General features: G+C 33.4%; 1 protein-coding gene across 1 annotated transcript in view; it reads right to left on the bottom strand.

Annotated features, from left to right (window-relative positions):
- Positions 1–1,033: 1,033 nt before the first annotated feature.
- LOC149803387 (uncharacterized) overlaps positions 1,034–20,925 on the bottom strand; it is a 98,815-nt gene continuing 78,923 nt past the window's right edge. Inside the window, exons 21-24 of the mRNA XM_089953924.1 lie at positions 18,481–18,641; positions 14,381–14,503; positions 11,486–11,613; positions 1,034–9,361 (exon numbers count right to left, since the gene is read on the bottom strand). Of these exons, the coding sequence (XP_089810050.1) occupies positions 9,068–9,361; positions 11,486–11,613; positions 14,381–14,503; positions 18,481–18,641 (706 nt within the window). The 3' untranslated portion in view covers positions 1,034–9,067. The remainder of the gene's footprint in view (positions 9,362–11,485; positions 11,614–14,380; positions 14,504–18,480; positions 18,642–20,925) is intronic.

Raw genomic sequence — 20,925 nt, 5'->3', positions numbered from 1 at the left:
CTCCAAATTCAATATCCAGATTCAACCTAGCTGACAACCACAAGGCAGAAAGGCACCCGAAAGTTCAATGTCTCCTAATTGAAACTGGAGAATTTAAAGCAAGCATTTGTCGACGAATCGTGCAGCCAATATAAACAATTGATGTGAACTCCTAGGATGACAAGGAAAAGTGTCATACTCATGTCTACTCAGCTGCATTCAAAACCCTTGAGACTCCCACATGCAAACCTAATGATTAGTTATATGAAAACGATGCTGCATAGAAGCTACTGAATGAGAAATATCAGCTAAAAAGGATCCGTTTTTCTAAACAGTACTTCATCATCTAAGAAAGCAGTCTTCAGCATTAAGAGGACTGTCCGATGCAAATTGAGAGATTTAAAACACTCGTGGATGAGCAGCAGGACAGATGAGATTCAGTCCTATGCAGACACGAATAATGTCGAGAACTACCGATACTTTCAAAACTATCTACAGGCCACAGCCAACAAGAACATTTCAAATGCAGACATTAACACAATGCTAGCTGACAAAGCAAAGATACTACAAAGATTGGCGGAACACTTCAACATCCTCAACCTACAATCTTCTATTAGGGAGGAAGCAATTGATCAACTCCCCTACGTGAAAATCAACACTTGACTTGTTGCTCAATCAGTGTTGACTATAACTGAGAAATTAATTCACTTGTCAAATGGAGAGCACATGGAGCGGATGATATCCCAGCAAAAGTCTACAAAGCCGAAGACTCGGACAGGGCACATAAAACTGACTGAACTTCTCCAGTCACTATCTGCCCAAAGAAAAAAAAACCCATTATCACACGAGTATATATTAGATGCATTCGTTGTCTAATTTTTCAAGCGGAAAGGTAACATAAAATCATGCAACTGTGACATCCTTCAGTAGTGGGTGCGGTGCATATGTGAACATCAATATTGTGGATGTATGTAATTATTCGTAATTGTTTTGCTTACAAATGGGTGTGTGTGTATCTGTGCATAACTTAAAATTAATTGAATAACCAAACTGATTCTATGTGGGACAGTTTATTTCAAAAATAATGTAATCATGCTGAATAATAACATACATAAATATGTAACTAAAATTATTAATAAAACAATATATTTATGAATTAAATTGTCATCTTATTTGATTATATTCACACACTGGTGAATATCATAGTACAAGTTGTTGTTGTTGTTGTTGTAGGGTTTAACGCTAATTTCAGCACACGATAGGCTATACATGGTGTCCAGTATTAATGGTGGAGGAAGAACCCGGGAAAACCCCAGAAAGAACCACCGACCCACGAGAAGCTACTGGCAAGCTTTCTCACATACCCACACTGGCTGAATCCGAGACTCGAACCCACACAGACAGAGCTGAGATGGTAGTGGTCCGTAACGGAGAGCGTTTTAGACCACTTGGTTACTCGGGGCCCCCATAGTACAAGAAACAAAATAAACTTTGGCTGATATCTAAAATTTCAGTTATACCACTTGAAATAAATAGAATATTGGAATTATAATTAAAATTTCAGATCACTAAATCTTTATATGGGCAATTCAACTTTATTTTAACCCTTGTTATATGAAAATTAATATTGCATGCTTATACTGTCAAGGAACTAATTCATATTCAACATTTTTCTTATCATTTCTCTCTTATCTGAAATAGACTGTAATCAAATCAGTTTTATTTGCTACAAGTTATAGATTTGATTTCCGATGTAAAATGGGCATAATTCCCTAAGATTTGACCATCATCCAAACTGCGCCAAGCTTCTGTTTTAAATACCCTACAAAATCCTGTATTGCAAATGTAATTCTGCGGAAAACCACCATCGAAAATCTTACCCCCACTATGGAATATATTCAAGAAAATAACAATATTGAATGAAAAACATTTTTTTTTTTACATTAATTAACTGAATATTCATTAGATAACAAATACCTCCCATGGAACACAATTTCTTTGTGGAGAAATATACCAAACAAACTCTTCTACAATACTTCAGAAATTTGGAAGTGGGAATCAAAACAAACGATCACTTGGAAATAAAACCTAGCGAGGTCACCACAACGAGGTCAAACAGCACATTAGACTGAACTTTAACAGTGAGAAAACAATTGCTGATCACAGGCTCAAAACAATACACAGTGGGAAAATTAAACAACAGATACACATATATAAACTTTAATTTGACAAATTTTTACACACTACTTGAACTCTTTACATTTAATAGTGTAGGTGTAAGTCTTTGTTTACAATTTTCTGTGAGTGCGTCTTTGGGGCTGAACCAGGACTCTCATCATTTTGCGACAGCAGGGGAGGACATTGATGCAGGCTCACTCATGTCATCTTCGGAATCACTGACAGATTTGAACTAACAACTCAACTCGCATGTGGGGTGATGGATGATATAGATGGTGGGGGAATATTATTTTTTGTAATATAAGGGATATTATAATATGTGTGATTTTATCTCCTATTACATTTTAAGCTAAAAGAGGGCGTTTGGATAGTGAGTATGAAATAATGGATGGTATAGTGGATGTAATGGATAGTATTTTTGTGGTGTAAGGGATATACTATTTTGTAAAATCTTATTCAGTTGCATTCTAAGCTAAAACAGGACGTTAGGAGTAGGAGTGTGTGTGTGTGTGTTGGTCTTTTGTTGTCCCTATAAAACTCCTTTTTTTCCTATCAAATTAATTTCACCTACCTACCTACCTACAGTAGTGCATATTCAGGTCAGCCACTTGCAACACTGTTTCCATTTTTCCCTAGTGTCCAGTACAGTGACGAAACTGAAGCTTGAACTTTTGAGGCTATAAATATAGATTTGGGTTTTTCCACAGGATTTTCCGCATGTATAGTTATAAATAGATACTAGTTTTTATTTTTTAAAAGGACCATAACACAAGTTGAGACTATAAATCTATACTGGTTTTCTCCATAGGAATTTCCTACAAGTTGTGACTACAAATAGACACTGGAGTTTATCCACATAGCATTTTAGGTAGTGTAAGGGATAATCTATTTTGTGGGATTTTATCTCCTTTTCTTACATTTTAAGCTAACACAGGGAGTTTGGATAGTGAGTATGATATAGCGGATGGTACAGTGGGTGTAATGGATAGTATTTTTGTGGTGTAAGGGATAGATATTTTGTGAGATTTCATTTTCTTCTCTTACATTCTAAGTGAACACAAGGCATTTTAGATATTGAGTATGATATGTTGGATAGCATGGTGGTGTGATGGATAATATTTTTGTGGTGTAAGGGATAGCCTTGTTTGTGAGATTTCATCTTGTTTGTTTACATTCTGAGATAAAAAAAGAATTTTGGGATAGTGTATTAATGGGGGTTAAATGGCATAATTAATGTGATGGATAGTATTTTTGTGGTATAAGGGATAGTCTATTTTGTGAAATTTCATCTTTGTTTACATTCTAAGCTAACACATACCGTTTGGAGAGAGAGTGTGTGTGTTTGTTTTTTTGTCCAAATAAAATTCCCTTTGTCCCTATCAAATTCATTTTACCTACCTACCTACAGTAACACATATTCAGGTCAGCCACTTAGTCTCTAGTAAAAATTGACCGTGAAATACAAAAATGGGACATAGAAATAGAGACATAAAATTAGCATACTTAGTGACACTGTAGATACAAAGAAAGACATACAAATCCAATGGATAAAAAACGTAGCTAACTAATCAAATTTATAAATAACCCATCTATAAATAACTGAGATCTCATGCTTGGTTCAGCTAAATCCTGGAGCCTCTTGAACAGATCTCTTTGTCTTACTGACACCTTAGCCACACTACACAAAGAAAAAATAGGGACATAGAAAAGGGACATTATAGAGACACATCTAAGGACAGTAAAGCTATGCAACAATTTTAATCTGCATAGCTATAGCGTACCTAATCACATGTCCCTAAATACACAAGTATTCAAAAGCATAACAGATTGAACGGACTAGCTCAGCTGACAACCCAAATCTATACATAACTTGTTTATAATTGATATCAAGTTCTCCTGCTCGGTTCAGCTGAAGCTTGGAGTATTTGTGTGTGTGTGTATGTGTGCACATGTACATTTGTGTGTATGTTTTTGTCCTTAACAAAAAACACTTGTACCTAAACACAAAATATAGTGTTTGTGTTTATGTATGTATCTATGTGTTTTTGTATGCATGTGTTTGTGTGTATTTTGTGTGCATGCATATGTGTTTGTGTTTGTTTCTATCCCTTAACAAAAAGTGATTGTATGTGTGTGTGTGCATACATTTGCATGTTTGTTTCTTTCCCTTAACAAAAAAGTACTTGTATGTGTGTGTGTGTGTGTGTATGTGTTTTTGTATGCATGCATTCGTTTGTGTGAATGTGTGTATTTTGTTTATGTGGGTATTTGGTTTGTGTGTGAAGGTACGTTTGTATGTGCTTGTTTTTTCCCATAACAAAAAGCTTATCCCTAAACACAAAAAAGTGTGTATGTGTTTTTGAATGCATGCATTCATTTGTGTTTGTGTGTATTTTGTGTGTGCATGCATGTTTATCCCTTAACAAAAGTGATTGTGTGTGTGTATGTATGTGCTTTTGTATGCACATGTTTGTTTGTATGTGTTTGTATTTTGTTTGTGTGCATGCATACTTTTGTATGTGCTTGTTTTCTTCCTTTAACAAAAAAGTGTTTGTATGTGTGTGTATGTATTTTTGTATGCACACATTTGTTTGTGTATTTTGTTTGTGTGCATGCATACATTTGTTTTTGTGTTTGTTTCCTTCTCTTAACAAAAACGTATCCCTTTACAAAAAGTGTATCTATATGTATGTATGTGTTTTTGTATGCATGTGTGTGTGTATGTCTATTTCTTTCCTCTAACAAAAAACCCTTGTCCCTGCTCAATGTGTTTGTTTTGTGGGAAAGTATTGTGACTATAACCACTAACTCTTTTGTTGAGGTGATTGTAGGTAATGGTGTATTTTGAAGATAAAAAAATTTCTTCTCCACAATGTATTGATAGTAAATAACGTGGATTTTGTTAGGATGAATGTGTTGTTTTGTATAAAAATTTATTTTAGATTAACACTCTCATCACTATGGATAGTTTGGTAGCTGATATGTCCTGCCCTGCCAGACATTATAGATTTTTTCCCCGCTATCACTGTTTGGCTTGATTTCGGTAAAAAATTCCTTGCAACATTGTTGCCAATGTTCAGCACCATGACATCACCCCACCTGTTCCATTCCTATTGTCCCTAGACAGACCCAATATTTTTTTGTTGCTAGACAGGCCTATATTTTTCATCGCTAGACAGGCCCAATATTTTTGTTGCTAGACAGGCCCAATATTTCCCCATGTTAAATTCTTCTTGTTGCTGGAATTGCCCACGACCATATTAACATGGACGTCCCATTGAGGCTAAATCACTTATATAGAGCCTAGACAGTCCCAATCCCTTGATGCAAGATAGTCCCAATCACTTGGGCCGCTATAGTCCCACCCATGTTAACTTCCCTTTGTCGCCAGAGTTGCCCACAACCTTTTTGACTTGGATTTCCATTGAGGTTAAACAGTTCCACCATGTTTCGTTTCCTCTTGGGGCCAGACAGTCCCAAAAGCCCATGTTCAATTCCCTTTTGAGGCTAGACAGTCCCACCATGTTAAATTCCTGTTTGAGGCTATACTGTCCCACAACATTTTTGACTGGGATTTCCACTGAGACTAAATTGTCCCCATTCACTACTGATAGCGATTCATCTGAACCAATCCCAATCACCAACTGTGTCAGAACAATCTGATGACTTCTGTGATTGTGACACTAAGATTAACATCTGATACCAGAGTGACGGCAAACTCTTCAGTCTGACTATCCTGAGATCACTTTCTCTCCTCCATCTCACAACAGACAATCGACAGTGCTCATCGTAACTGCAGTAGTACCAGTATTGATCATGCAATGTCAAGATGTATCCCCTGTCCAGTGTGCCACAGGCAGTTGAGAGCACAAATTTGCCTTATCAGCCACTCACTTACAGAAACCAAACCATAGTCATCTTTGAGCTTGAAGGATGAACAACAATATTCACTATTTACCTCGTTAAGTCATGTGTTTATCATTGATGTGAATATAAGAATGGGTTTAAAAATTCATTTGCAAACGTTTCTGAAGAGACTACACAAAAGACATAACTACAAAAGAATCATATTTATGGTTTGTCATTCATTGTTCTTTAATCACTGTTTATCATTTATGACTCGGCATTTGTTGCTTTCAGAAAGCAGATTTTGGCATGTGATGGGTCTGTATTATAATGTTCTGAATATTAAAGTGCGGTACAACTGAGCTCTTTATTAGTGAACAGTATATCAGTGCACACTCATAAAGTAAGCCCCATGCACTTTCTCTGTCTGATTATCCAATTATTACATGCCAATTTATATTTACGTTTTGCATATATTGCAAAACTACACTTCAAACCACATCTGCCCTGGCATTAATGAATCTTTGATAACAGAGTTCAGCCAAAAATCATGGAGCTAAATCAGGGCTGTATGACAAAGTTTGTATGCAGTGTTCCTTCAGGAAGGTTGTCATGATGGCAGATTTATGCATAATTGTGTTGTCATTCTGTGGACATATATGGTTAATAGTGTTCCACAACTTTTGGTAACACTTTGGAGGCACTAAAATATCCAGAGATGATAGCAGAGTCAGACACGGGTATCTGGACAACCGGGCCTTTTGTATAAAAAAAAAATAAAACTCTCTTGACAAGCAATTGTTTTCTCAAAACATTATATCTTCTCAAGTTATGTTAAAAAAAGATACTCCATGTTTCATCATCCATGACAATCTCATTCAAATGTCTCTGATCACTCTTTTGGTATCTGAGGAGTCTAGCTCTTTGACAATTTCAACCAGAGTCTGTCTTGATCCAAAGATACAATACCCATCTTGTGCTAACCTTTGAGCTTCATATGGTTCTTATGTATATTAAAAACACCTGATGAAAACATATCGATGATAATCTACATTGTGTATCTTCCTTAACTGCCCCCTTCACACCAGCCACTTTCTGCACACCGATCACAAACAAGGGTCTTCCAGAACATGTGTCCTCTTCCATGAATTTGTGACTATATTAAAACAATGAAAGCACCTAAAAACTGACCATATGACACAGAAATATATCAGCAAACTTCATCCACATCAGCCTTGATATCAGTCAGATAGTGCCCAAAGAGTACCCAGAATTTACTTTATGTTCTATGCACAGTTAAAGTGTAGTGGAATTGTCCTCCTCCAACAATTTTACATCACTATCATTTAGCTATGTTGTATCACACTCCATGTATCTGGCATGCTGCAGATCATTTTATAAAACATTATTTAATCTACTGATATGCAACTTTATGAGCAGGTTTATACATAGTTATAAGATAGTGTTATGAACTTTGAAAAAGGCTCCTTCTTACATGCTTCATTTTTCTTTGTTCATTCTTTATTTGGTCAGTAATCGATCAGTTTGTTCTGTGTTAAGTTTCCATTCATTTACCAGTTGTTCATCATTTCATTAGCCATAAAATGGTACTTAAATATTTCTGACTGTATACTACTTAAGGGAATAACTTTTCTGTGGAAACAAATTTGTGAGTAGGCCAAACAATCAGGGGTCATAACTCTCCTTCATGACTAGCAGACCTTTATAAGGAATGAAAAAAATCAGACTTATCCAAGGTTTCATCAACATAAAGTTGCATACCAAGGGAGTTATTGCACAGAATGGAAAGTGGGCAAGTCCGACAACCAGGGTAAAAAAAGATCACTAAAAGTTGATGTTGCATGTGTCTTCTTTCCCAACAATGTGATAAATGTGTGCATATATATATATATATATATATATATATATATATATATATATATATATATATATATTGCATTGGTTGAATGATTTTATTGTGTGAATCAAACAGGTCAACATTATGTTCTGTATTCAGACTTGGACGTAATACATTTACTTGATGATGCCCAATGGGATTAATACAAACAGACTTCCATATACAACTGTGCATATATTTAAACATAATTGTTTCCTTTAATTACAATAAACATGAATTTAATCTATAGATGAACGTGTATCATTGTTTTTGTAGTGTAGCTAACATCTAATATTTAGCTTCTTGACTCTTGCTCGCTGTGAAGTTTATATACAAACTTAATGTATGAAAAAATAGTTCAGACAAAGCAATTGGACAAATTAAGCAACAGAAATATTTAATACCTAAACAACTTTATTGTATTAAATACAAGAAAAGAATACACTATAAAGGGACTATATTACTTTGCAGTAAAATGCAGAAAGTATATATTGCAAAATATATCAGCCAAAAGGCCATCTCAAGATAGCGTTATATTTTTCTTCAAGATGACAGTACAAATACTCAAAACTGTCTTTTATATCTAGCTTGATTTAGAAATAAAGCTAACACTTTTGGACTGAATGCAATGTGACATGGATATTTGTTTCTTGTTATCTTTACTATAATAGCTGCCAGAAATAGTTTTTAAAAAAAAAGATTTTTGCAAATGTTCCATGACAGTTACATAAGAAATTTAGTATTATAAACAACTCCATGTGATCATCTATCAATCAATTCCTTACACAGCCATTCATATTAAAAGTCTTATCAATCAATAAACCAACCAATCAATCAATTAACCAATCAGCTGATCAGTCAATCAATCAGTGAAAGTAACATTATTGAGCCAAAACATTAAAACATCAAATTAAAATGAAATAATAGTGTATATACATAAAAATGTGAAGCATCCCATATATTGAATGCATGTATCCAGAATCGCTCTAGTGGCCCATTTTCAGAATCCAGTTCGTACTCTAAGCATTTCCAAGATATCTGTGGCCACGATGCATGGCTATCAATAATAACCAATTCATGTGTCCATTATCACAACCATTATGCTGTTTGTTGTAACGTGGCCTTTGTTGATGATATTCATTCCCAAAGTCAGCAATTTATGCAAATTCACCAATACATTGTACCGTTTTTCCCACCAATATAGAACGGGTCACTGCCATGCTTGTCATGTCGTCTGCCATGCTGGTTCAAATGAGACTCATGCTGTTTATTACTTACATTTTTGGGTGCAGAATATGGCTGGTTGTTTCCAGAGTCAAAAGAGTGTTTATCATCTTTTCTTGTTTGTCTGCTATGTCCATCTCTTTTCTGTCTTCTGTCATTTAGATCATGCCTGTTATTTCCCTTCTGCAGTTTTATATCTTGATTGCTCCAATCAATGTATACATAATCCTTGTTGGGCTGTATGGAAAAAATCAAGTATAAAATCAATTTTGCTGAAGGAAATTTTGATAAATTGTGCAGAATCAAAGAATAGTCTTGAAAAAATTGATAAATTATGTATGTATAAAAAAAAATACATCAAAAAAGGAGTTGCAGTGGCTCAGTGGTTGATGTGCTGGACTCACATCCACAAGGGTGCAGGTTTGAAACCTACCATCAGACCATCCTGGTTCAGCTAACATGGTGTGTCATTGGGCAAGGCACTTTATTACCTATTGCATTGGTACTAAAATATCCTACTTGTGCTGTTTTGCTGTAAAGGACCAAACCAAACCAAACAAAAAGACGTTGATGTCAAGAAATATTTCAAACCAGTTTAGCATAGACTTAAGTAAAAACCTGCACAATGCTATGCTGGAAAAATGTATTAAAGAAAGTGACAAATCTAGTTCTAGAATATTTTTAATCTGTTTATCAGAAAGTTATGTTTGACAATAATGTTTAAGGGATAAAATATTTCTTCTCCATGCCCCATCCCTTTCAGACATCTATGAATTAAATGACCTGAAGAAACATTAAAAAATCACCATAATCACCAATTTTATATATTTATTGATTTGAAGTTAATATGTTCACCATACAAAATTCTCTAAATGTTATAGAAGCCTATTAATGTTATCAAAAATAATACCTGAAATATTGAGCATAATCTGAAAATATTTAGGAAAAAAATAATAAAAATAATAAAAATTTAAAGTTTTATTACTTTTTTGTGTGTGATCTTAACTTTCAGGAAAATTAACTTTGCAATTTTGTAAAACACTTTTTGATGTGATGAGGTTTATCAATATTTTGATGCTATCTTTTGGTTTTGTGGATACTTAAATGGACAATTTGTGGATCTGACATCACCTATTCATTAAAATATGTAATTTTGCTCCATATAAACCTGTCTAGGACATATCAGCACACAGTTTAAGCACTTACTGGTATTCCGTAATAGCCACATGTAGTCATGAAATTCAAAATGTCAACAGAACATCAATTTACAGGCTGTCACACAAAGGATTTGATCTGGAAACATTCTGTTTATATTGGTAAAAGGACCCTTCAAACAAAAATAGCTCAAGAGACACAAGATATATTGGTAAGTGTCATAATGTACACCAATGTGTCATGGACAGACCTGTTGGCATTATAATTCCTTGATTTTATTAATAGGTAATATCAGACCGACAAATCATCAATAAGTATCAACACAGGTTGGGGATGGGGAGGAGAAGCTGATTTATCTAGCTACCTCAGGGAATGCCAGACTCAATGACAACAAATATTAAAATTTGATGATTTTGTCAAAATCATGGCATAGGTAATATAACATTCTTTCTGGTTTTTTGTTTCACACAAACAACAAAAACAGAAAGATGTCACAGTTAAAGTAACACTTGACAAGATCATTTTTTTAAGTCAAGGAGAAAAAAGTATCAACTGCTTTAAAAAAAAGATCCTCACATAGGCCAAGCGGCAAGTGATTGTTGGCCAAGGGAAAGCAGCTTTTCAGAAATCACATGCTTCTTGTAAAGATATACTTGCTCAAAAGAACCTGTATCCACTACTGGTTTCTCAGAAACCAACAAATGTAAGAACAATTATCTCTCAGTAAAGAGTAACCCATGTAAAGTTTTTACACGCTACAGGCATTGGCTGATACAGTTTTATTTAGTACTGACTCCCCCAATAGATGCCATATAAATAATTTGGCTAAAATCAAACTAATTATGTCAAGCATCAGAATGACTCATGGTGTACACTCCTAATGGTTCTTTTTATTTCAGAAAGGTCTCTTACTGTAAACAAAAATTCACTGAAGAAAAGGCACAACATTAATGAAATCATGATGCAAATTAAGATTTATTACAAGTCCTTTTTATTTATAAAAGGCAATTCACCATGTAAAAAAATATTACTTTTGATTCACTTTTTCAACCGTGTCTTATCAATTTTATGATTTTATGACAACATATCTTACTCTTCTACACAAACATTGCTACACATTGTACCCCCCTTTGTAGGCAATAAAGACATGCAACTGGCCTGTATGATAATTTGTCATATTTTTTCATAAGTAGTATGGATACTAACATATGCATTGTTGTGGCGTGTATGATCCGGCCTTTGCTTCTGACGTCTGCAACAACAGCAGCATATGGCAATCATGATCCCCAGTACCAAAGCACCTCCTGCACCAGCAGCAACGGGAATAACCCAATCTGAGAATCAATTAAAGTGAAAGAATATATATACACATAAGGATTCACCTGTCGCCTGACCAAGTGTAAATGGGCTGGGACGAGTATACATATTCGCCCCTGAGTCACGTAGATGCAGATTCATATTCGTACCCTGAAATTAAATCTGTATGAATTTTTTACCCATAGCAAGTGCAAAAGCTCAATATCGCCTAGCTTTTGGCATGTGTCTCTTATAAATAATATATTCTTAATCTGCCAACAGGTAATGAATGAAACGATGGATACCAAAATTGGTATATTTTATGAACATAATTATCTTGCAGTTTCACACTTAGCCCTTGATTTGTTTATGGTGTTTGCATTTACAGAGACACTTTTCAGTAATTCTGGCATCATTTTGATGCGGTTAAAGTTTCCTTTTCAGCAAGCCATCACACATCTATAGGAATCAGAATAATAATACATGTAATAATAATGACCATATTTAAAGAGGGTAACACAATTAGCTAAGAACTAATCTAACTTGAGGCCCTCGTACAAAGGAATTTATTTATTTTAGCTGCATCTCTGAAGCCACTGGATATATTGGGTTTGGAAGAAAGAAATAGAGTGGGCATTTCTAATCTCAACTGGAATACTATTCCAGAGCAGAGTTTCAGAGTATTGGAAACTTTTTTTAAATAACTCCTTATTTGGTTTGGGAATTTTATGCTGTTTGGTAGACATGGATTGCAGGTGAGGAGTATTACCAGGTAGCCTATACTGGAATAAGTGATTGTAAACATTCAGAAGCACTATTATGGGATATCCTGTACATAATTTGGCTTTTCTCAAACAGATTCGGTCTTTATAATAGGTAATATTTTTAACTTACCAGCTACATTTTCCTTACTTTCTTTCTGGCTTGATATTAGCCCTAATACAGTAGTCTTTTTTGAATATGTGCCAGCCTTGCTATATTTTTATCGTTTGAATTACCCCATACTGTATTAAAGTAGTCTAAATAGGGTTGTATGTAACTGTTATAAAATAGTTTTTGTGCCTTTCAGGGGGGAAACGTCTTATCCTACTGAGAAGCCATAAAATGGAAATGTTAAGAGATAGGGAACCTCAAAATGATTAGATCTATATCATGTCAGTTAATAATATACTTGTCCTCCGATTACTGGTATTTTCAACACTGAAGCTTTATTGATACATCATTATGCCAAAGGGAATATGCCAGCATGTCATAAGAAAATGTTGCCAACTTACATACAAAATGAGTATTTGTTATATATTACAGCTACTTGAAGTTCCCATCAACTTTCACACAATACAAGCTCTTGTATATATTTATATAGCAGAGAATGTCAAGATAACAGCTGATTAGTCAAATCTAGCTGGAAAAATGACCCAGCAATGTTCAAATTCTTTTGGCTAATCAGGAATCTTCTTTGTAATTGTTCCCACAGTGTAGCTCTCTAGAATGGAATTTGACAAAAATGCATCATTTAGTACAAATGTAGGTGAAAATTGAGATGGCTGGGATTCTTTCAAATGCAAGTTACTTAAATAACTGTCTTGAGAAAACTAATTGCATGCCTAAATATACATATATACCTGCTGGCGTATTTACTTTGGCACGACAATATATTCATAAATCTACAGTCTTGAAAATACTGGTGACCTGGAGCAAGCATAAAAATATGAAAAGCATAAAATCTTGACGCTCTGTCTCTTAACTTTACATCTAACTCTTAACTCTTAGCTTGTTGGAAAGGAAATATATGGCACTTAGATAACTGAAATGTTTCAATGAAAATCTGAATATCCATATGATATCAATGGCTGTATGTGCAAATGCAATTTTGCATGTTACGAACTTTATTATAAGTGTAGGAGAGTCAGATGTTTATTGTGCACTTTTGAAGACTTATGATATAGCTTAGTAATCATCCAATCATTCAAAGAGCAAGAATATTCAAGCCACGATACACTTCACACCCCTTTGGTCAATAATAGTTTTGCCATTTACAATTATCACATGTGCGCTGATATTGTGAAAGCTGCCTACTGGCATATATGTCAACCTAAATACAATTTTTCAGGTATCATGTATTTTCAGGTAAAATTGTTTCCATCAGTCTGAATCCTATTAGCTTTAAAACATGTACTATTGCAAATCTTTAGGACACATAACTACTCATATTTGTTAGATGCCAATAATTATATTTTTTTAAAGGTGGGGGAAAAGACATGTTTAAATACTGGTATATAATTTTGCAAAGCATTAAAGAGTCATTCTCCCCATATCTGAAAGGTTAATTTCAATATCTAAACATTAAGGATTGCTCAAGGTTGAAAAATATGTAACAAATTATCTACAACCAACTGGATTATATAGGAATATAGTTTAAAATTGCTACCTGCTTAATGGACAGTTCTCGATCCTTCACATACCTGATACTATCTTTTAGTAATTTATCGCTAATTTCCAGTTAACCATTGCCCCAGCTCAGGTAGTCTACATTGTTAAGCATTATATAAGTCTGGGGCTCTAAGCTCATTCTTGAATTGACCTGGTTCACTGATCATCATAGGCAAGATTTTCTATATGACATATATAATTTCAAAATGTCATAACTTCTCCATGTCTTTCAAATTTTAATGAAATTTGCAAAATGAAAAACAATATCATTTTTGTAAACATTTCAAAATAGATAATGATTTTAAAGAAAATCCTATTCAGATTGGTTTATATGGTCATTTCTGTTTTGGCAGTTCAACAATTAACAACATGCACCTGGCAAGCTCCCATTCTTGCTGGCTCCATCTCCCTGGTTACCTGGACCAAGTGTTGATAGTGGAGAAGGTGTTGATTTCTGTGTTGCAGCTGCAATGGTTGTTGGTGCTATAGTTATCGTCTCTGAAATTACAGTCACTCATCGTATCATTAGAATCACACTAAATGATGAAGATATGAGTATTCTTTTTTTCCAGTCTTGCAATAACAATGACACCAGTGAGTTAAGTTTCAATCCAGTATCGAAAATGAAATATAAAGAAATAAGACGCAACAAAACGTGTATATATCAAACAAGATTAGCTTCTTGTACACTAAACCTGATCTGTCAGGCATTCACATACTGGCGTATGGAAATCAGCATGAATAGAAACTAAGCAAAAGGATGAACCAATAAGAGGTAATTAAACTATTTTAATATATTGACAGTTCATTATTCTGCTTTAATTAACATTTCTAAAGACTATACAATTCTCTTTCCCTCCCTTTGGATGGTGTGACTAAACTTTACCATCATTCATAGGTTCATAGACATCATCATATGACAGAAGCAAAAATCCACAACGCTCGTATTTTCGTGGATTTTCACCAATATCAAGCATCAATAATACGGGGGGGGGGGGCAACAATTTGGACATTTTTATATTTAATAATTAATAATCAATTTTAATAATTATAATAGGTTTAAGAAACAACAACAACAACAAAGCATTAAATACTCTACAGTACGTGTGCCTTGTAACCAACAAATTTAACATATAGGCCTAGTGTCAACTGGCTATTGCAACTTTGTATCATGAACACCGTAGATATATCCCATAGAAAGTGTAAACATACCCTTATGATGTAGGTTACTAAGGTACAAGTTCAGTTTTAATGTTTTTGCCCAGCGTAATATGTTTTTCTCTCTCACTCCAGATATTTGCTTATTTTGTCCCTTACCCAAGAAAAGAGAGGGGAATGGATAAAAAGGATTCCAATAAATTATGTACAATTTTAATTTCATTGAGAAAACAGGGACTATTAATACTTTTTAACAGTATTTTCATATGTCATTTATGATTAATGAATGAGTAGAAATTCATCACTGATCTATAGGCCTGCAGTTGAATGTTTTTAAATTTGTATTATTGCACCATGGGCAGATCACAATTTGATATACCAATAATATTGGTATATCAATTTGCTTTATACCAACACTTTAAATGCCATGGTCTTTTTTAAATGTATGTGATATATATATATATATATATATATATATATATATATATATATATATATATATATATATAAAATTTTCATCTGACCATCTAAAAGCTTATATCTCCATCTAGAGCTGAATAATTATATCACCACAATATTGCTGAGATGAAAATGTTTCAATCCTTTTAAATATTTTCAAATTTTAAAACTAACCTTTCATGTTTTGGAGTAAACATATATAGCACTTTTATGTCCATTCCATATGAACTGATAAGCTTCTCTAATGTTATTCCAAAAGACAACTTAGTCCATTAGTGAGTAACCTAAGCAGTACTAAAATTTAGAAAACCCAAAAGATGTATGAAACTGGAAAAATTTGAGATTATTTATTCATATAACTACATACAAGATTGGTATGAATGTGGAAAATATTTAGATTATTTATTCATATAACTACATACAAGATTGGTATGAATGTGGAAAATTTGAGATTATTTATTCATATAACTACATACAAGATTGGTATGAATGTGGAAAATTTGAGATTATTTATTCCTATATTTTAACTGCTATAATGGCCAATTTACAAAAGAACATTTAATCTTAGAATGCAAAGAGAATAGAGCATTAGAAGATAATAACTTACTTATCAGAAAGTAAGATAATAACCCAATAATAACACGGGTCAATATAACTCAATAATAACATGGGTTAATATAATAACCCAATAATAACAAGGGTTAATAAAAGAAACCAATAATAACACAGGTTACTATAATAACCCAATAATAAGATGGGTTAAAATAATAAGCCAAACAAAAAAGAAACAGAAATATATGGAATGTAACAATCCTGATTGTTAAGATTATAGATACAAATTGGATAAAATACAACTGATTTAAGAAACAAAAGTTAACTTATCCATGAACACACACACACACAGTGACTAAGGTGCTCACTTTTACAGATTGCTGACATCTCACCTTGTAACCTCTGTCTGTCCAGGTTTGTGTCTTGGCTCAGCCACCAGAAAGCTTGCTATTAGCTTCCATGGGCTGTGTTTTTTCCCAGGCTCTTACAATACCAAATATACTGGCTGCCATGTATAGACTACTGTGTGCTGAATAATGGCATATTCCCACAAAACCATATATATATATATGTGTGTGTCTATATCCACTAGGATGGTAGGGGTAGGGTGTGTCATTCCCATTAGATGGATGGTGTGCATAGTGTGGTCCAATCTCCACCCCCACGAAGAAGTGAACAAGTCCTCATTCATAATTAATAACCAAAATTAACGTAACAAAACCAGAAAAAAATGCATACTAACACAAGCCCAAATCAAATAGGTAACATTATACTGTAAGCAGACAAAAATAATACTGGGGTTTTGCTTGTAAAGCAAGAGTTGAGAACACTGAACAACTAGGCTATCACAGTGCTATGCAAGATAGATTCACATAAGAGACTCAGCAAACAAAACCCATAACAAAACCAGACACAAGACACAACAAGAAAATGTTGGTGATGGAGCTGACAGATACAAATATAAAAAATTCAAGTGAAATATACACACATCATAAAAACATTCAGTACAAGAAGCAAACGTTTTTACTGCATAATATGCAACAAATAATTTCCAACACCCATAATAAATATTCTACATGTTATACTGTATAACAGATGTGCCTTTTTTATTGTAGTAGGCATATTGCCAGGATCAGCTTTTTTCATTTTTCATTGTCATATTTGGCAGTCAATGCAAAACAAACAACAAACCAATAATCCAAATACAGTGCTAGTACATGTATACTAATTCATAACTTGAATAATGTCAGGGTCTTTGGTGATAAGATTTACACATGCAAATCCCTTGTAATTCATCAAGTACTTTAGTTGCAGTCCTATTCAAGATGTGTGGGAAAAAGGAAACCAGAGACTAAACCTTACCCAAAAATTATGTGGCACTATGACAGTTATTACACAGTAAACCATCTATGAGTTTATTGTGTTTTCTTCAATGAGTGTGTGTGTTAAATACCCCACCCCCGGTGATATTTATTGAAAAATGTAAACTTATGAGAGATTTGAACAAAGGAAAGGCCAGTCTTGACATATATTACATATTGCAATGGGATAAATTCACTTTTTACAACAAATATTGTACATTGCATAAGTAAAAATGACAACATATATCTAGCCAAGGCCAGGATGAAAACAGACCTTCCAAATTGGTTAGGAAACCTGCAGCCACAAGCTGTAATGCAGCCTGGTTTGAAATACAATTTTATACTAAGGGAGAATGATTGGAAACCCAGCCTCAGGATTCAAAACAAGTACATCCGATAAAAAAGCCCTAAAAACAGGACCCCATATAAAAAATAATATTCTCTTTTTTTAACTCAAAATTCTGTTTGATTTTTTTTAAAACCCACAGTACAGAAGGAGGTGGAGAGAGAATAAACAGATAAAAAAACATTTTAATTTTAGAACAATTGGAGGAAGTTCATCTCTTAGTACTGTTAGTTTATCAAAATGGAGTTCTGGAGGTGTCCACACAAAGAAAGGAAAAAATAGAAAAAATGGATCCATGACAACTTGATGGTGAAGATGTCAAAAGGTGTGTCAGGTTCAAATCCATATTTCTAAGATGGAGTGGAATCAACATTATGAAAGCTCATCAGTTTGACTGGAACTAATATGATAGTGATTGCTTTGAGTTACAGAAGTTTGGTGTAAAGGTTTAAATTATATTAACTGGAACATAGTTTAGAACTGATGACAACTTTAAATAGACTCTAATCTTCTATTCTCAAACTAAATGAATTAGGGAAAGGAAAGAAAAAGAACAATACAAGATAAGACATGAAGTGTGGTCAAATGTATGCAGATACCTGTCAGTTGATTGAATGCTATCGAAGACTTATTTATTGCCTGAGCAATACTCGTTGTACTCTGTGATAGGGCCTGTGACAATGACGATGTCACATAATTTTCTGTTACAATAGCATCAGACAGGTATCCAAGCTCTGTTACTGCTAAGATGCTTCCATAACTGATAAAATAAGAAACTGAATTAGATTTTGAAGAAATCATCCGCAAGTATTTAATTTTGTTGCTAAATATACAATGTATGGCTGTATTGACCATCATAAATGAAGGTCACAGTCACTGCTTCCTTATATGGTCAATCAATCAGAATGTCTTCAGCCTTTTTTCTTGGCATGATACTAACAAAACCCTATTGAAATTAGTGACCAATTTGACACTGACATTGATTGTCTATTCATTTACATCAAGTGCATATATGTGTGATGAACAGATCCTTACAAAATGATAAATGTTGAAAATAACACTCACCCTTCAATGAAATACTTGCATGTTTAATGTTTAATGTTAGAACTTCCCCTGTAAAAGTTTAAATCACTGGTTTCAATTGTCAAGAGAAACAACTACTTAATTTGCTAATAGTGATGATATAGGTGTAACACTAGTTAAGTCATTATGATATAGTAACAACATCTGGCCTAATTGTTGTTTTAATTCTGTAAAAAAAAAACTTACCATATCTTACAGTCTTAAAAAAACAACAACAAATAAATAATAATGAACAACAACATTTCACTCGTTGGATATTAAACATGCTGTTGCTTTTGCTCACTGCTTGCTTCTCATTTTCAAACAGTTTACATGAACAGTTACAACCACACATGGACTCATTTCATAAATTGATTTTCTATATACAACAAATGAGTTAAGGGTAATTAATCCTGCTTGTATTACTAAATATTATATTATGCAGATTACATTCCCTGAGGACCCTAATGGGAAAGGAAGCCATGGCAAATAGAATTATCTTTTTTTTTTTTTTCATGGAAAAGTTACAGAAATAGACATTTGTTATTAAACCATCAGTGAGATGTATTTTCATAGACTATCTTTAAATATCTGATATATTCTTTGTATATCTAACTGCTTGATAATACTCAGCAAATCAGACTTTCCAGTTTTGGAAGAATCAGTACAATTACACCTGTCTCTTTACAAAAAGTGTAACTAGTGAAGGTATGCAACTCAAATCAGAAAAGACTGGAATGTTCTGATTGAAATATGGTGTCTACTTACAGCATGCACTTAAAAGGCTGAGGACATTACATATCGTGCCTATACTTAGAGACTGAACAAATTAATCTCGTTCCAATGGGACTCATAACTTCACTTCTGTGAAAGAGATTTGGAAGTAACAACAGCGGCATTTCCAAACTGATACGTTTTTAGCAGATATTCATCCCATGGGATGTAAAAGAATAGATTCTTCTAAAATGATAGTTGTTGAAAATAATATTGAACAATATTTCAACAATCAATGAAATACCTGCATGTTTAATTATTTATATTTTTTTGCAATGTTTATTGAAAATATTTAATAAATGCTTAGGTTTCAATAGTCACAAACAAGTGATTAGTTTACTATTATCAATGACACACCATCGAATGGTCATGACACCAGTGAAGTTATTATACAGTAACAATGACTATAGGCTTATGGGCAGTTCAAAATGAAAATAAATATCTGAGGTATTTTTTTCTAGTATGCTACAGAAAAGGCAGACGATATTCCTAGTGTATACAATGGGTACAACTTACATGCAAAATTGCCAAAACAAACATCAATATTGTGATAATAAACATTAAATTATGGTACACTATTCCAATTTAACATTATTGTTCATTTAGTCATCATCAGATGCGTATTCTCAACCTGTAATTAAAACATTTATATTTTACATGGTAACATTTTTTGCTTAATTCATAAAATCAAAGAATTCTAATTTTAAATGGAAAATAAAACTTAGATAATTTGATGGTTCATTGTTTAATAACTTGCTAAATTTAAAAATCAGGTTTCATAAAGAAATTATTAAATTTATTATATTTTCTTGCTAATGTAATTATTTTCAAACAAGAACTTAAAGGTCAAATAGTATTTGTAGCCATTTTATTGATGTAAAATTTGCTGTCAACTGGTAGTCAAGTAATGAGTACATTTCTCTCTTTAGCGTTTCTTTCTTTCAATAATTTGTTTCCTTGATGGTTTTAATGAGTATTATGGCTGTCAATTCAACTAAAAGAGTTACTGACACTCAAACTACACATTGCAAATTTTTATTTTGTCTCTTTAAGTAGCATTTAAAAAAATCAACTGGCTGTAGTAAAATCAATAGTTTTCATTCAAACCCTAAAATTAAGCAGCACAGTTACTTCAGCAGCATCTATAAAGGAGCCTACTTTGCTTTTAATGGCATTTCAGAAAAATAATGACTATAAGGTGCCAATTC

The sequence above is a fragment of the Sinohyriopsis cumingii genome, chromosome 3, assembly GCF_028554795.1.
Source record: "Sinohyriopsis cumingii isolate HCF-2022 chromosome 3, ASM2855479v2, whole genome shotgun sequence".
Lineage (NCBI taxonomy): Eukaryota > Metazoa > Mollusca > Bivalvia > Unionida > Unionidae > Sinohyriopsis > Sinohyriopsis cumingii.
Note: the sequence above shows the minus strand (reverse complement) of the source record. Positions and strands in the feature narration are given on the sequence as shown.